Raw genomic sequence first — 15,569 nt, 5'->3', positions numbered from 1 at the left:
GGCTGATGGTGAGAAGCACTGCACTGCCACTTTGCAACTCTGAAGTGGTTTACAAAAAGCAGAAAGCTTTTACATAGGTGCCTTTTCTGTGACCTTTGCTCCAACCTGGACTTTTAAATAAATATCATCATTCCTGCAACAGAGGAATAAGATGAAAATAGCTTGCTTAACTTTTTAAATTTGTGTGTTTAAAACCTTGGGTATAGCCTCCAACTTTAATTTAAAGTAAGTTCCACGTACAGTAGTTAAACATCTATAAATGCTGTTTTCCTATTCTGTCACCTGGAAAAATAGTTGGAAATGGTGCTGAGGTTATCAAATCTAGCCACCAAAAATTACAGCAAATCCAATTAATGTTGTTTGGTAGTAAATTACTACTGACAGGCATTTACGTTCTTCATGCATCAATTAATGCTTGGTTAGCTGCTGAAAACAGAGTTCATCCCAAAATCATAGCTGTACGCTGTTAAATTTTGCTACTTATGTAATTGATTTATTCAAGGTAGAAATGATGAATACTGGTTGAACAGACTGACACACTGTGTGTTGTGTATTATTATTATTCCCCCTCTTAAATTAGGGAAAGTAACAAGCTATAATAGCACAAATACGTATGTATAATTTGTTTTCAGTAAAAAAAGACTAAGCTAATTAAAATAACTAAACTAAAGCAAGACACTGATTCAGCATCCAACAACATATTTGCGTCTATGTAGTCGCAGTAATTTTTAAATCCAGACTCTAACAACTCGTGAAGCATGCACAGACATTAGGTATATTTTCCCTATTTGATAGAAAAGATAACCCTTGTCTCTTGGAATAAACAAACCACATAATTTTGTAAGCTCTGCATACACATGTGCATTTTAAATATATTTATTATTTGCAAACAAAAATATTTTACTAGTACTTAATAATTTTAAACCTAATTTTCTTAATACTTAATAAAATTTTTAATAGAAACAAAAAACCCCAAACTAATTCCAGAGTCTTCTATATCTAATGAAAAAAAAATTTAACAAGTTAGCACTTTTAATAATAAATACAATCTCATTACTATAATAAAAATTTTTAAGGATTCAGTAAGTATATAAAACATCAGGATTTTGCTTTAGAACATGTATGTGTTACGGTTTTTCATATGACGACTAACCACACCTCTTGCTTAGTATGTTTCAAAACTAAAAATGAAAAATTAAAACCCTTACAAAAAAAATTCTGTGAGAAACTTTGGAAACCACGAAAAAGAAAACAGAAATATAAATGAAATTGCAGGCCTAGCATGAGCCAGTCTGCATGTTGTTGGGCAACACATGGCTTACATGCAGCTCAAACAGAATTTCTATGCTTTAATTACATTACCTGACTGGCAATAGGGTTGTACCACTGCACAGGCTGCCAGTGTACCAAGTTCCTGGCTTGTGGGATGAAGTAAATAATCACAGGCTAGGGATGCCAAGGCGATTCTTGGACCCAGCGCTTGGACCCTGTCACAGCCCCAGCTGGCAACAGAAACTTCAGTGAACAACTGCTTTCTTCAAATCATGAATCACCCTGGATCCCTCATGCGCGTTACTTTCCCGTGAGCACAGTGCCCCTGCTGTGGTATGTGGCTGGAAGGGTCCTGCAGTCTGACTGACTAGACCTCTGACAACACGAGACACACCAAACAGCAGCCATACCGTCCTTTAATTTGTCTCCAAGGATGCACGCCACTGTTCTCTGTTTTCTTCATCATCTGTGCCAAAATGCTGAGAAAAATGAAGTAACTGTTGCTGGACTCGTACAGGGTAGGGATCTGCTGCTCACAACAGCAACTCTTCACCAACTCAAGCATTGACAAAGAAGTTTTACTAATATTTGCCAGACCCTTCAGACCAAGCCAAGGAACAGTAAAGCAACTGTTCTAAAAGAATAAATGAAAACAGAGAAGATTATAAGTAACGGTAAGTTCAAATATTCCAAAGACGGTAAGATGCAATCCTTCACACAAACAAAAGAATATGTTCCTACCACAAAACAAAAAATAAAAATGCATTGCGGGCAAAGTGTTTTTACAAGATCTTAAAATCCGTAGTCCAGATGAAAAGTAAGAGTAAAAATACATTATAATTCATTGTATTATGACATAATGTAATGGACCATAACATATACTTAAACATGATTTCTTAAGCAAATACAGCAAATTTAGGGATACTGCCATTGACTAGCCAGTTTTACAAAAGCATAGCAATCAGGCTTGGCCGGAGGATAATCAGAATTAATTGCTAAAAATTGAGGACTGTCCACATGCAATTCTATGTTTTTATACATTCATGTACTTACCAGGTTCTTGCTGTAATAATCCCAGAGTATGGTGACAATAGATAGGTTCAAGTCCCAGAAACCACACAAAGTCAAGCAGCACTGGAGATGCATTCGTAAGTGTTCCTCTAACACAACAGTCTTGAAAAGGGAATAAGAAGTTTATTCTAGGAGGGGACCATCACCTTGTCTACACACGAACCCAATACTACCAGACTAATTTATTTTAATTATATAATGTTGAGTAAATGCACCTGCTAACACAAGCAATGCACCAGAAGATAGAAGCTGACAACTGCATCCTGCAATCCAGCCCATACAATAGTTCATCATGCACCATTTCAGGTGTCCACAGAGTTGCTGACACATTAGGATAACAGCCAACCCAATACCGTAAGTCTAACTTGAAACTTGAATTCACGGTACAGAACCTCACAGAACAGTAAATGGGGCATTACCTATACTGAATGCATGAGTCAGCTGAAGGCTGTAGCCCTTCTGTCACATCCTAAGGAAAGCTCATTCACTACTGATACAGAAGGAAGACGCAACTATCTGAGAGCTCACGTTTCTCTTTATAATATTCCAAGGAGGAGGATCTCTTCTTTCTGAATCATGATTCTTCTCAAACCTCTCCAACGTGGCTATACTGCTAACATGCCAGACAACTTTAAATCAAGGGCAAGTAAGTCTCTGAACACTGGTGGGGGGAAGAAAAGACAAGACAAAAAACTTCCAACACCACACTTTTCATGTTCATCGGTTCCACAGAAAAGGAAGAAGGCTCATAGGAAAGAAAATAGGAAATTCCAATTTGAACACAGTGAAGCATTCAGGTTGTAATTGAGGGATACTTAGAGCGGGATTCATCTCATCCAGTTTTTGATGTCAGCAAAACTGGACTTATATCAGAGCTAAAATATTAGGATCTCCATGGTCAGACTGAAACCACATGTTTGACCCAGACATCTGCTTTAGAATGGTAAGTGTAGGATGACAAGCACTGGAAGGGCTTTATTGTCTCCACTGACTACAACAGTAGTTTAGTGGACAACCTTGTGTGTAGTTGTCTTAAAGGAAGACTTTTACATATGTAAGTCTAACACATCCCTGCCATAGTAGCAGACTTGTACTGTGACAAGAGAAACCCCTGACCTACTTCTAGCTTTCAAATACATCTAAACACTAATCAGGTCTGGAATTTCTAACAGCATAAAATAAGCTAAAGAGGAATAAAAGGTGTAAGAAAAATAAAAAAAGATACAGGATGGGTTTATGACTCAAAATAATAGCTGCAGGAAGGGGAATGAAGGAAACCATGCCTCAGATAAGTATTGGGAAGTTAATCCCTTCAGTTCCAATCACCGTGCTAGGTCCTGAATTATGTCCCAAGCTCATCCAACTCAGAAAATGCTTAAATAAATAAATAAAAATCACTGGTGCCAGGTGATGGAAAAAATATAGGATTAGGTTGTGTTGGGTTTTGTTGGGGTTTGTTTGTTTGTTTGTTGTTTTAAAACAGTCTCATTAAGTACCCGTTACTGGAAGAGCAGGACTTCTACTCTTACCCACAATGCTGCTGCTTATGCCTCACTATGTCTTAGAGCTGCTTTTTTTCCCCATTTTCAATGCAACACAAAGGAGTTATAACTCATTAACCTATCTCTACCTGGCTATATTCAGGTGGAAAACATTATTTGCTATGCTTTATCAGAACACTGCAAACAATTACACCAATCTTCTGCAATAACTTCTAATCATGTCTGCCTTCTCTTCTCACAAACAATTACTGTAGGGTATATGGCTTTTAAACTGGTATATTTCCAGAACAACTCGAAAATTGAAAAGACATTTTCAGTGGTCATAGAAAGTTATATATTCAAGATATTATGTATAACATCATACAAAAAACACTGAAACAGAAAAGAAACCCTTCAAGAGAGACTCATTAAAAGATATACAGAATAACAGTTCAAATATAATAAAAATGCCTACAAATGAAAGGTGATCCTAAAGTATTGCTTATATATGCTGTTTAACATCTTTGTTGGCGACAGGGACAGTGACATTGAGTGCACCCTCAGCAAGTTTGCCGACGACACCAAGCTGTGTGGTGCGGTGGACTTGCTTGAGGGAAGGGAGGCCATCCCGAGGGACCTTGACAGGCTTGAGCAATGGGACAATGCAAACTGCATGAGGTTCAACAAGTCAAAGTGCAAGATCCTGCATCTGGGTCGGGCCAATCCCAGGCACAAGTACAAACTGGGTAGAGAGCGGCTTGAGAGTAGCTCTGAAGAGAAGGACTTGGGGGTGTTGATTGACAAGAGGCTCAACATGGGCCGGCAGTGCGCTCATGCAGCCCTGAAGGCCAACCGTACCCTGAGATGCATCAAGAGGGGTGTGGCCAGCAGATCCAGAGAGGTGATTCTCCTCCTTTATCTGCTCTTGTGAGACACCACCTTGAATACTGCGTCCAGTTCTGGTGTCCCCACCATAACAGGGACATAGATCTGTTGGAATGAGTCCAGAGGAGGGCTAGATGATTCAGGGGCTGGAGCATCTCTGCTATGAGGATAGGCTGAGGGCACTGGGATTGTTCAGCCTGGAGAAGAGAAGACTCCAGGGGGATCTTATAGCTGCCTTCCAATACCTGAAGGGAACCTACAGGAAGGCTGGTGAGGGACTTTTTGTACAAGAGTGTCCAGCAACAGGACAAGAGGACATGGTTTTAAACTGAAGGAGAGTAGGGTTAGACTAGATCTTAGGAAGAAGTTCTTCAGTACGAGGGTGGTGAGACTCTGGAACAGGTTGCCCAGAGAGGCTGTTGATGCCCCATCCCTGGAGGTGTTCAAGGCCAGGTTAGAAGAGGCCTCGAGCAACCTGATCTAGTTGAGAGATGCCCCTGCCCATGGCAGGGAGGCTGGATTAGATGATCTCTAGGGACCCTTCCAATCTAAGCCATTCTATGATTCTATGTGACATAACTGTAGCTATTAAATCAGTAGTCTTCCCAAAATAACAATTTTTACAAAAACCCAAAAGAAAGAACCACAGTCATTTCCAACAGCTGCTAATTTTTTATGAATAAAAGAGTCTTGATACAAAATAAAAAACTGCAGCTGAACATATCTACTTCTGTAGAGAGGTCTGTCCAGTTACGAAAGATGTAAAGAAACCACCTATCCCAAAACACACACCCTTTAGAAGGAGAATGCTTAGTCTTAAAGCTGTAATTTGTGCATGTGATTATGTTTAGGATCTAATTCAACAAACAATGATTGCTTCAGTTAAATCAATTCAACAATAAACACAGTATTGTAAGCAGCTTCAATCTCAACCATTATTTATCTGTTCAACAATAGTTTTAGAACAGTTTCCAAAACCAAGATAGTACTGAAGGTTTTATCTCAAATTTAATATGAAAGAGTTCTCCAGACTTCAAATATCCCTGGGATTAATGGATTCTCTCATTGCTCTTTTGCTTAAAATGGTCTCTTGCACTGCTGGAAATATTATCAGAACTCTTGCGGTAGTCAGCTTTTAATTTATCGCAGAAGGGAGGAATACCAGATACTATCAAAATGATAGTACTATCTAAACACAACATTTTTCTCATATGACCTCCTACTGTAGTAACAAAATTGGTTTCCTAGAACTCCAACAAATACTTCTGTATCTCTTTTAGAGTAGCATTGAACAAAAAAATATAGTGAAGGTATACAACAAAATTGAGGCAGAAATGAAACACGAAGCATTTATTTTCTGAAACGAGAGAAGGCTAGTAAGACAGACTGCTATTAGTTCCTACAAACAAAAGAGCTTTTGATTCTTACTTACAATAAAACTTTGTAAACACAAATTCATCTTATACTGACAATCCATAAATTTAGTCAGTTTGATGTGCCTAATACACAAATACAGCTATGTTAATATTCCTAGTACAACAACATTCATGTTGGAGTACAAATAGAATTGTAAACCAGCTCTATTCTTGTCATTAGCCCAGTAACAGAAATCCAAATCACAACAGCAGTAGGGAATTCCTCACGTAAATTGTTTCCCCATAAATGCCCTTTTTGGTAATACAGACGGGAGAACTTTCACATGAGCAATTGTCTTCAACTCTATACATCAAGAATTATAAAAAAAAAGAGAGCAGTTTCTGGCTGAGAAACTCACCCGTCTGTCAAATGAGAAAGGGTATATTATATCTAAGGAGGCAATGCTCTACACTTGCCCAGTTACCCATTATTGCTCCTATCTTTATTTACAGCTCCCAAATAAGAGCATTTTTGCTTCCTGTCTCCATTGGTCCCCTAATCTGAACAGCATCTTCACATCTTTTCCCTGCCTAGAAGCAGGTTGACTATAACCTTATGAAGAAGGAGTTCCTAACTGGAGACAGTGCACTGCAGCACCCCTCTGCCACCTTCACCTGGACACTGGACACCTTCCCTCAGGAAGTCTGTATCACCCCTGAAATCAGGCATATGCTGGATGAAGGTGGCTCAGGCTCTCTGCTGCCTGCATGAGGGCTGCCCTCTGCGTTGGGGATCACTAAACTCAACAGTTTTACTGAAACTACCAAAATGCTGCAGGTTTAACGCTGGTTAGTCATTTTTGCATCCCAATACATAGCTGTCCTAAGGATGTTAAAGCGAACTCTAGCTTCTGCTGATTCATCATCAAAGGTGACCATTCTTTCCTCCACTTTCATGATGCTTCCCTTATAATCTATGTCTGCAACAGTGCCTGTTAAATAATCTTTTCACAACATAGAAATTGAACGATCTGCACATTTTTCAGATGCTTCTGAACAGACAAAACTATGCATCCTTGATTTCATCTCCATTTCCTCCCCATCCTTTGTATATTTCCATTCTCCTCCTGAACATGTATAGGCCACAAGCTTTTGACATCAGGAAGCAACAAGCACAAGTGGATTATGAGGTTGATGGACATACTATGTACTAAACATGATTAGTTTTTAAGCTGCCATACACTTAAAAATGAAGTTTCTAACCACCAATTCCTGCCCTCTCTTGCAAATGAGTGATTTGGCACTATAATTTCTTCTAACTTATTTTGCACAGCTATTGCTGTGCATCTCTAGTATAGGTAACACAGGGTACATACTGAAAAGGATGGCTCAGGTAGGATTTACTAACAAACTCAAGCCAAGCGTTAGTAGGCAGTATCATCAATACTGTCCTTCTGTTCATTCAAAGAGCACTATTCTCCCTTTTGCTTTTTCCTGCTTCTCCATGTTCCATTTCGTTATTGACTTCTTCATATCTCACTGTGCTTCTTATTCCTAACTTCCTGGTCTCAAAAACACTCAGAGATACCAAAGGATAAAATAAAAGGGAAGAGTGAGCACATGAAGCTGATAAATCAACAGAGATGCACATCTACTGGTCTACTGGTAAAAGAAAATCTCCTTCCTAGGCACTGTCAAAAAGGCTAGTGTGCAGGGATAGGAAGTGGGATGCATTTTTATTAAAAGTACCTACATGCACTCATGCATGCACATATGGGGACTAATGCTCTCCAAGGAGCATTTCCTACAAGCAGCTACCTCCACAATGCAAGAAAAAATAATGAACAAATACAAAAAAAAACAAAAAGAGGAAATAAACTAGATGGCTCCTTAGACAGTTGGCAATAGTTGCAAACACAACCTTGTAAAATCAGGATTTGTTTTAATTCCAAAAGTGGTCACCTTTGGAAATTAAAACAGGCATTTGGCTCATATTACTGTGTCATGACTGACTCATTCAAATCTTCTGAACTTGGCCACTTAGCTGCCTTTCTACACTGTCTATAATTCAATACTTGTCAAACAGAAGCATCAGAAAGCTGTATACTTTACATATTCTCAGAGTAACCTTTATTCAAAATAGTAAACATTCACAAGAAAAGAGGAGTATTTTGAAGAAAAACCTAAGTGTCCTTTTGCTGTTTTCTCAGGTTGCTGACATACAGAAGATGAAACACAGGAAGGTGGCTAATAAACTGCTCACAGTTTTATGCCTCTTATCTCATCTAAATCTCTCAAGTTTCTCTCACAGAATGGTAAGCATCCAATAAGTGATGTCACCACTGTGGTTTTAATGTATATGCACAGTGTGTGTACTCAGTTATATACTGTGAAACTGTTCAACAAGAGTTAACCTTTTAAGCTGAAAGACTATATAAAAAATGTTAAGAGTTTATGTATAGCATGATTTTAGTATGTTTTAATACCCTATCTATTGTTCAACTATCCTAACAACTACAAAATACCTTTTTATAAAAACTGTACTTGTAACAAGTATTGTTCCGTACTCCAGCTTCAACCACAGCTGTTACTACTGCATAAGCAAGGCAGTAATAATAATAATAAAAAGAACTGATTCCTCTTCTGCTTTCAGCAGCAGAACTTTGCAGGACATTTTTTAATTCATCCGAGACCAAACCAAAAAAACCCAAACATGTTTATTCTCATCTCAAGCATACACAAATTAAAGACATTATTTTTATAGGTGTTGCTGATACAGCATTTGCAATTTGTGCCATGCAACTTCAGAACAAATTTACAGAGCTGCAACGTAACATATTTAAAAACGTGATGAACAGCATATTTAAAAGCATTTTAAAAGGAGGTCAATTCTGACCTCTGGGCCATGAAGCATTGCATTAACAGTTCTGCAGAAAGAAAAATGATAAGGTATGAAATGAGTGCTCAGAAACTAGAACCTTATCAGTAAGAGTTTGATTCAAGCCTGTAAGACAAATTGCTCAGCAAGGCAAGTCACCTTCCTGCTGTGATGAGGATATAGCTGAATTTTCAATGCAACTGACTATCTCCCTCATCATGTCTCCTCAACTTGATATCCTTACATTCAGTATCTGGTTTACATTTTCTAAGCATCCAGTTCTTATTCTGAATACATCTTGTCTGAGTAGCCATATACCTACCCTTCCAGAATAATTATCTTTTTCCTTTATCTGACAATTTAGCATCAAGCACAACCACTTTAAAGCAAGTGTAACTGCTAACAAGGAGGGAACTGAATACTGCCACAGTTCAGCTACGTCAAGGATGTTCATCTACCTGTGATAAAAACACTAGAATTCCAAAAATATACTTGTTAGTTGGACTTTGTTTCATGCACTGTCTTTTCCTGAAAGCATCCCTAACATGTTCCTTGCTCATTATGTCTTTCTTTACACACTTACTTGAGCATCAGTGGATTTTTTAAGGAGTTCTTCCACAAATTTCCAATTGGATTCCTTCTGTTTCTGAAAAATAATGATTATCACCATGAAATAGCATTTGTATTCCTCACCAGAATCATTACATAGTAACATGAAAATAAGCAGGCAAGAGATTTCCAGAAATTTCATTTAATGACAGCATACTGTAGTCATCACTGAAAACAGCTTTTTTGTTTTATTAATGTAATCGATATCTGTGCTAAAAACTAGCCCTCAAAACCAAAGAAAGAGCTGAAAATAAAGTGTACGCAATTTAAACTGGTCTAAGTGACTCATTTGCAATCCCAACCTTCACTTTTAGTAAAGAAACAAAACATTCAGGCATTTTTAATTAGTACAAGCAGTAAGGACGTCTTTCAATGTCTTTAACGTTCTGCAAAAAGGAAGATACAAAGGGTAAGAAAGAGGAAGAGGTACAACCTCAACTTTTCTTGTTGTTTTTTGGTTGGTTGTTTGGTAGGGTTTTTTTTTTTAATGAAGAATAAAACCACCCAAACTCATTTTTCCCAGGCCAAACATTAAGGATTGTTTTGGCCAATCAGGTAAGTAGTTGGTCAGATAGCAATGGCCTATACAGATAGAAAAAAAATACAGGGTAGGTCAAATATGGCCCATATTTCATATTCTTCAGCTGGGGAAGACAAATGACTATCCATTTGAACCAACTAGACCATGCTACTGAAGCAAAAGACTTGCATGGCAAAGTATATTAGAAAGGAAGATAAAAAAATATATATATTTAGGTAAAGTGGGAAAGAAAACGGTAGAAGGTTTTACAGCTAAGGCTATTTCCTAGGAAAAAAATAAAAGGCAACCAAGCCAACATACCTACAATTCTAGGATGTCCAAAAATCATCTCTTACACTCAGCTATGTATATAGCTTGTATAGATAACTAGATGCGTGAACGTAGCACTTTCATCGTTGTCCTGCCTTACTCATTCTCTACACTATCACAACTGTTAAGCCTTGGAAGTTATTCTGCAGATATCTGTCCTTGAAATGTCTGTATAGAGCTCACAATAAAGAGCACCTTATGCTTTGGTAATTGAAATATAACTACTTTCCACCACTGTGCCCCATCCCCCTCTGCTACTGACTATACTACTGACTTGGTGACAATTCCACACAGAACTCCAGAAAGTACTGAGAGAATTTAAGATGAACTCTTTAAAAAGACACACTAATAGTTACGTAACACATTTTGACTACTTGGTGGCTTTACATTTTTGCCCAAGAAAAAAAGAATTCTGCAAGATTGATGGTAGCAAGTCACAGTCTGTAGACTGTTTATGGAACAAATATGAATGAAAGGTTAGATCTGCAGAAGGTTACTCTAAAACTCAGATGTCACAATTCAGGAACTTGAGCAGTATCAATTAAGGAGTTCCCACTGCTTCCTTCTCATCCTGCCAGCTGCTCTTCCTGCCCTCACAGCTGTAGCATGCCACTGGTGAACCAGACCAGTGAACTGACCCAGAGCTTTAGGAGAGCAAGAAAGAATGAAAAAGGGAGGAGGGCCTGACCCAGGTCACAGAGCAGGGACACAAATAATTGTGCCAGAGGGCATATCATTCCTAGGGTGGTAAACAGAACTTCTTCAGCCGTTATTGATGCCAAAGCCTTTGTATCACGAAACCAGAGCTAGCACTCTGTCAGAAGGAGAGGCCACCGCATCAAAAAGTAGCTAAGGGGTAAAGGCAACACTTCAATAATGAGTAGAATCCAGGAAGTGCATTATGAGTATTCCCAGACAGTTCTGGCTAGTATTTACGTCAGATTTTTATTCTGACTGCTGTATTTTAGAGCTTGATGTTATGTGAATGCTACACACTGACATGGTCCTACCACAGACTCCAAGTAAAGCTAACCAACTGCTCAAAAGCCAGATTTATCAGAGATGAGTAGATATTAAGAGAGTCATGCTAAATGGCTACAAGACCTCTGCATGCCTGGATCAGCCTGCTCAGAACATGCTTTTAGCACTCCCAGAAGGACACATAATTTATACAAAGGGTGTTGACTGCAAAAGGTCCAGCTCACCTGCAGTATGCAGATCACCTTACGAGATCCTGGAGTAATTTAAGACAAACCCCCAACACCAACTGGAATTGATTACAAGAGTGCACTCAGGTTCAGCCCAAACTCAGGAAAGAGTGACATCAACCACCTGCTGCATTCTTCTTTTTTTTTTTTTCAGTCTCAATTGACTATTTTTTAAACAGACTTGTTTCATTCAAATGCCACTAAATTTACATCCTAACAGTATTCCCTGCTATGCTGGCAATATGGCATGGCAACTGTTTACAATCCATCCTTTCAGAGAACACGTAGAATCTACGTCTCTTATTCCAAACCTGCTGGCTTACAACATCCTTCCTCCACCCTCAAAACCTCCTAAAAATCAACAGACCCTGGAGACCTTAGAGTGCATAAAAGTGCTGTCAAACTTAAAAATTTGAGCTGAGACCTTCTGGGTTCACAGGAAAAAACTTTTGCAAAGACTAACAGCTGACTACATGGAAAAGCCATACTAGGCTTCTCAGCTGGAAGTCCATGTTTGCATATCTTGCCATGTAGTCATTTCAGATTATTCTATTCAAAGGCAAGAATTCTTAGCCCCAAGTAATTCTGCCTATATTTCCCTAGCCCACAGTATATTGAAATTGGCCCCCGCAATGTTCAGAAGTAGCAAATTTCTCATCAGGTCCCATTTGGTTTTTAAATGTACAAATCCTGCTTTTCAGAAGAGTGAAGTGGGACCTGAACAGGGAGTTATGGAAAGAGATATGTACTGTACATCCTTCACAATAGAGTCTCTTAAGAAACCTGGCCAAAATTTTCTCATTTAAAAAAAATGGTTTCATGTGAATCATTGCATATTTGAAATTACGTTATATGAGCTGAAGGGGAAAAAATAAAAAGAAGCAAGTCTGAAACCTATTTAGAATTTTAAAAGATTTCATAATAACCTCAAGGCCATGCAGACCACATTAAAAAATTGAAAATCTTCCACAGATGACATAAGCTTAGAGGCAATTTTTGCTACAGAGCACATGAATAACCATCATTATGACACATCACCCTCCCACCTCTGATCACAGTTAATTAAAAGAAAGCATGTGTCATGAAGCTATCACATCAGATGTTTAACCAACAAAACAGGAATACATTGAGCTCTGATGTAATTCCACTGACTTCACAAATTTATATTACGGACTATTTTCTCTTATAATGTTCAAAGAACATTTAAGGCTATAATTCGGGAGGGGAGAGGGGTAGGGGGGGAACCTAAAGAAATTGTTACCATCAACTATCTCAGATTACGTTCTTGTGGTGTGTGAAAAGGCACTGTTGTTACCGACAGATATTTTTGTAAGCGCCCATGGCACTTAGAAAACAGGGATCCATGGACAAACTCAGAGCCACACTTGGAGAAATGCAAAGCACAGCTAACAGTTTGAACATAAAGACTACTGGGAACATCAAGAGGAGTGTGCACAGGTTGGTCTCATGATTTACAAATGAAAACCTGGAAATTCTCTCCTCCCAGGTGGGCTCTAAGGAAAAAGTATTATTTAATCTCAGGCAAGTCACTTCCTGTCACTGTATCTCAGATTCCTACTTTAAAATAAGAACAACAGGAATCCTTTTTTTCCATTCTACAACTGTTTGGCTTATTTAAATAATATAGTGCCTGGGGCAAAAAAATAATCTCTCACAAGGCTAAATACATAGTATGTATCAGTATGAGAGACAGGAAAAAATTCCAATGATCAAAGTAAATAGTGTCACTGCATTTCAATTAGGGTATAAAATATAAGAAACCCAAGATAAATGTCTGCTTCACACTGGTTTCTGTATTCAACCTGGGAATAACCTTTTCCCCCATCTAAGTTCCTCTAATAAAGCAGGGAGTGCAGTAATTCTATCTTCCCAGTGTCCCTCTGAAATACATGTGGTTCTCCCCCACTACCGTAGTAATGGGACAAAAGCAAGGGAAGCTTGAGACAACCTTCAGTGTAACAATCAGATGTGGTCTGCAATTTTACACTGTATGAATGTGTAAGAAGTTGCTTCATTTTGACTGAACTACATAATGAGCAGCCTGCCACAGGATCCTAAAGGATCTGTCAAGCCCCAAGCAGCAGAACCATAAGCATCCCACATTCATCAAGTCCTCTAGTCACCAGAAAAGGTAATAAGTTTTTCAACTAAGTATTCAAGCACTGAGTTACCATACCTTCCCTATCCTTTTTTTTTTTTTTTTGGACAAATCAGGGAATTTGGAAGATAAAAATCAATGGAAGCAATTCTTTTATTAGAAAGTTTAATTTTACTTAGGATTAAAGGCATTCACAGAAGTTCAGCATTTTTCATTCCTTCTCTGTTTAATGCTTTTAAAGATCTAAAGATAAAGGGGGGGGGATTTTAAGTTATCAAAACAAACTGATCAACTGATGCGATCAGACTCTTCACTCCTTACACATCTGCAGTTCAAAAACATGTTTCAAAGTTTTAACCTTTCATCCTAAGTCAGGATAGGAAATCATGGGAAAGATTTTAACAGAAAAAGGGTATGACCTTTCCAGTTTTAATACACACTATTAAATTACAAATAATAAAAGACACTTCACAAAAAAGGGCAATTAATTCCAATTTGTGGAAGAAGCCACATATACCTGATGCTGGGCAAACTAGGGAATATAAGCAATCCAGCTGAAATGTAAAAAAAAAAAAAAAAACCACAAAAAAACCCAACCCCAAACAAAAAAAAAAACACACCACCAAAGCTATAATGAGGCAAAAGAGAAAAGAACAGAAGGACAGATGACAGAAGACGGCATGGCCTGAGTCTCCCTAGTGTCAAAAACACTAATCACAGGGGGAAAAAAAAAAAAAAAAAAAAGAAAACTCAAAAAACCTAGATTTCTGGGTTTTCAGCTATCTCTGGCTTCTAGTCGGCTCCCTCTATATTCAATTAAGAAAAGCTGGCAGCTTTCATACATCTCGAATTGCCTCAGCAAATGCCCATTTCCTTCACAATTAACGATTAGAAACTTAAAACTAGGCAGAATGAATCTCAGATCGAGAGACTGAAAGAAGGGTCAGGGTTTACATGATGCCAGAACTGCATAAAACTGCAGGGAGGCCAGTGAATGAATCCGATGGACCAGTACCAAGTATGGCCCTACATACATCTTACAGGCGTGGGAATGGCATGTGCAGGTCTCATCTAGGCCCCTTACAGACTGCATGGTAATGTCAAGTCCCTCACAGTGAGATTCACAGACAAGAACCTGATTAATCAGGGACTAGCCTGCTTTAGCCAGTAGGAAAATCTAAGGCCATCTTCTAAATGCAAATGTCTTGCAACTTACTGTCAGAACTTCCTGAAGTGAAGCCTGAATTCAACAGTTGCTAGATAGCGTCTATTGGTACCACACCAACACAGAACATGAAGCTGTAACCACAAATATACATGCACCTTATCATGCCACTGCTGTGATACAAAGGGAATGCAATTAGACAAACTGGAATTTATCCAGAACAGAGCTAACACTTTTTTTAAAAAAAAAAAAAAAAAAAAAAGAAGTGGCAGTAACAATTACACAGTCAACATTTGAGGTTTATACTTCATACAGTACAACCTAACGTGTTCAGTTCCTAAAGCAACAAACGCAGTGAAGCATTTATGCTGTAGGCAGACAGTCTTAAAACATATGCTACATCATTAAGTATACGGGCTACTAACTAGCTGGGATATTTCAAGTTTCCTTGATACAGTAATCTACTGAATATCTGGTGCATAACAGGAATATGTTAGTGACTCCTGGAACGTCTACTGACTTGTACAAAAAAGCACATCTTAACACCACCAACCTTAAATGACTCTTTTTGTTAAAGTGTGTGAAAATTCCTGTATTACAATATGAACTGTTTTCTGTCAACAAAAGTAACCAAGAAAATTTAGAGACCTAAACAAATTATAACTTTTAGGTATTT

The 15,569-nt window shown here is 38.2% G+C and overlaps 1 protein-coding gene across 1 annotated transcript in view; it reads right to left on the bottom strand.

Moving 5' to 3' along the window:
* The window catches only part of MMS22L (MMS22 like, DNA repair protein), a 95,639-nt gene that overhangs the window by 60,453 nt on the left and 19,617 nt on the right, over positions 1 to 15,569 (bottom strand). The window contains exons 10-12 of the mRNA XM_086461353.1: positions 9,526 to 9,588; positions 2,326 to 2,445; positions 1,683 to 1,906 (exon numbers count right to left, since the gene is read on the bottom strand). Coding sequence (XP_086317479.1) covers positions 1,683 to 1,906; positions 2,326 to 2,445; positions 9,526 to 9,588 — 407 coding nt within the window. The remainder of the gene's footprint in view (positions 1 to 1,682; positions 1,907 to 2,325; positions 2,446 to 9,525; positions 9,589 to 15,569) is intronic.

This window comes from Leptosomus discolor, chromosome 2, assembly GCF_034619465.1.
Source record: "Leptosomus discolor isolate bLepDis1 chromosome 2, bLepDis1.hap2, whole genome shotgun sequence".
Lineage (NCBI taxonomy): Eukaryota > Metazoa > Chordata > Aves > Leptosomiformes > Leptosomidae > Leptosomus > Leptosomus discolor.
This window is presented reverse-complemented; position numbering and strand designations above follow the sequence as displayed.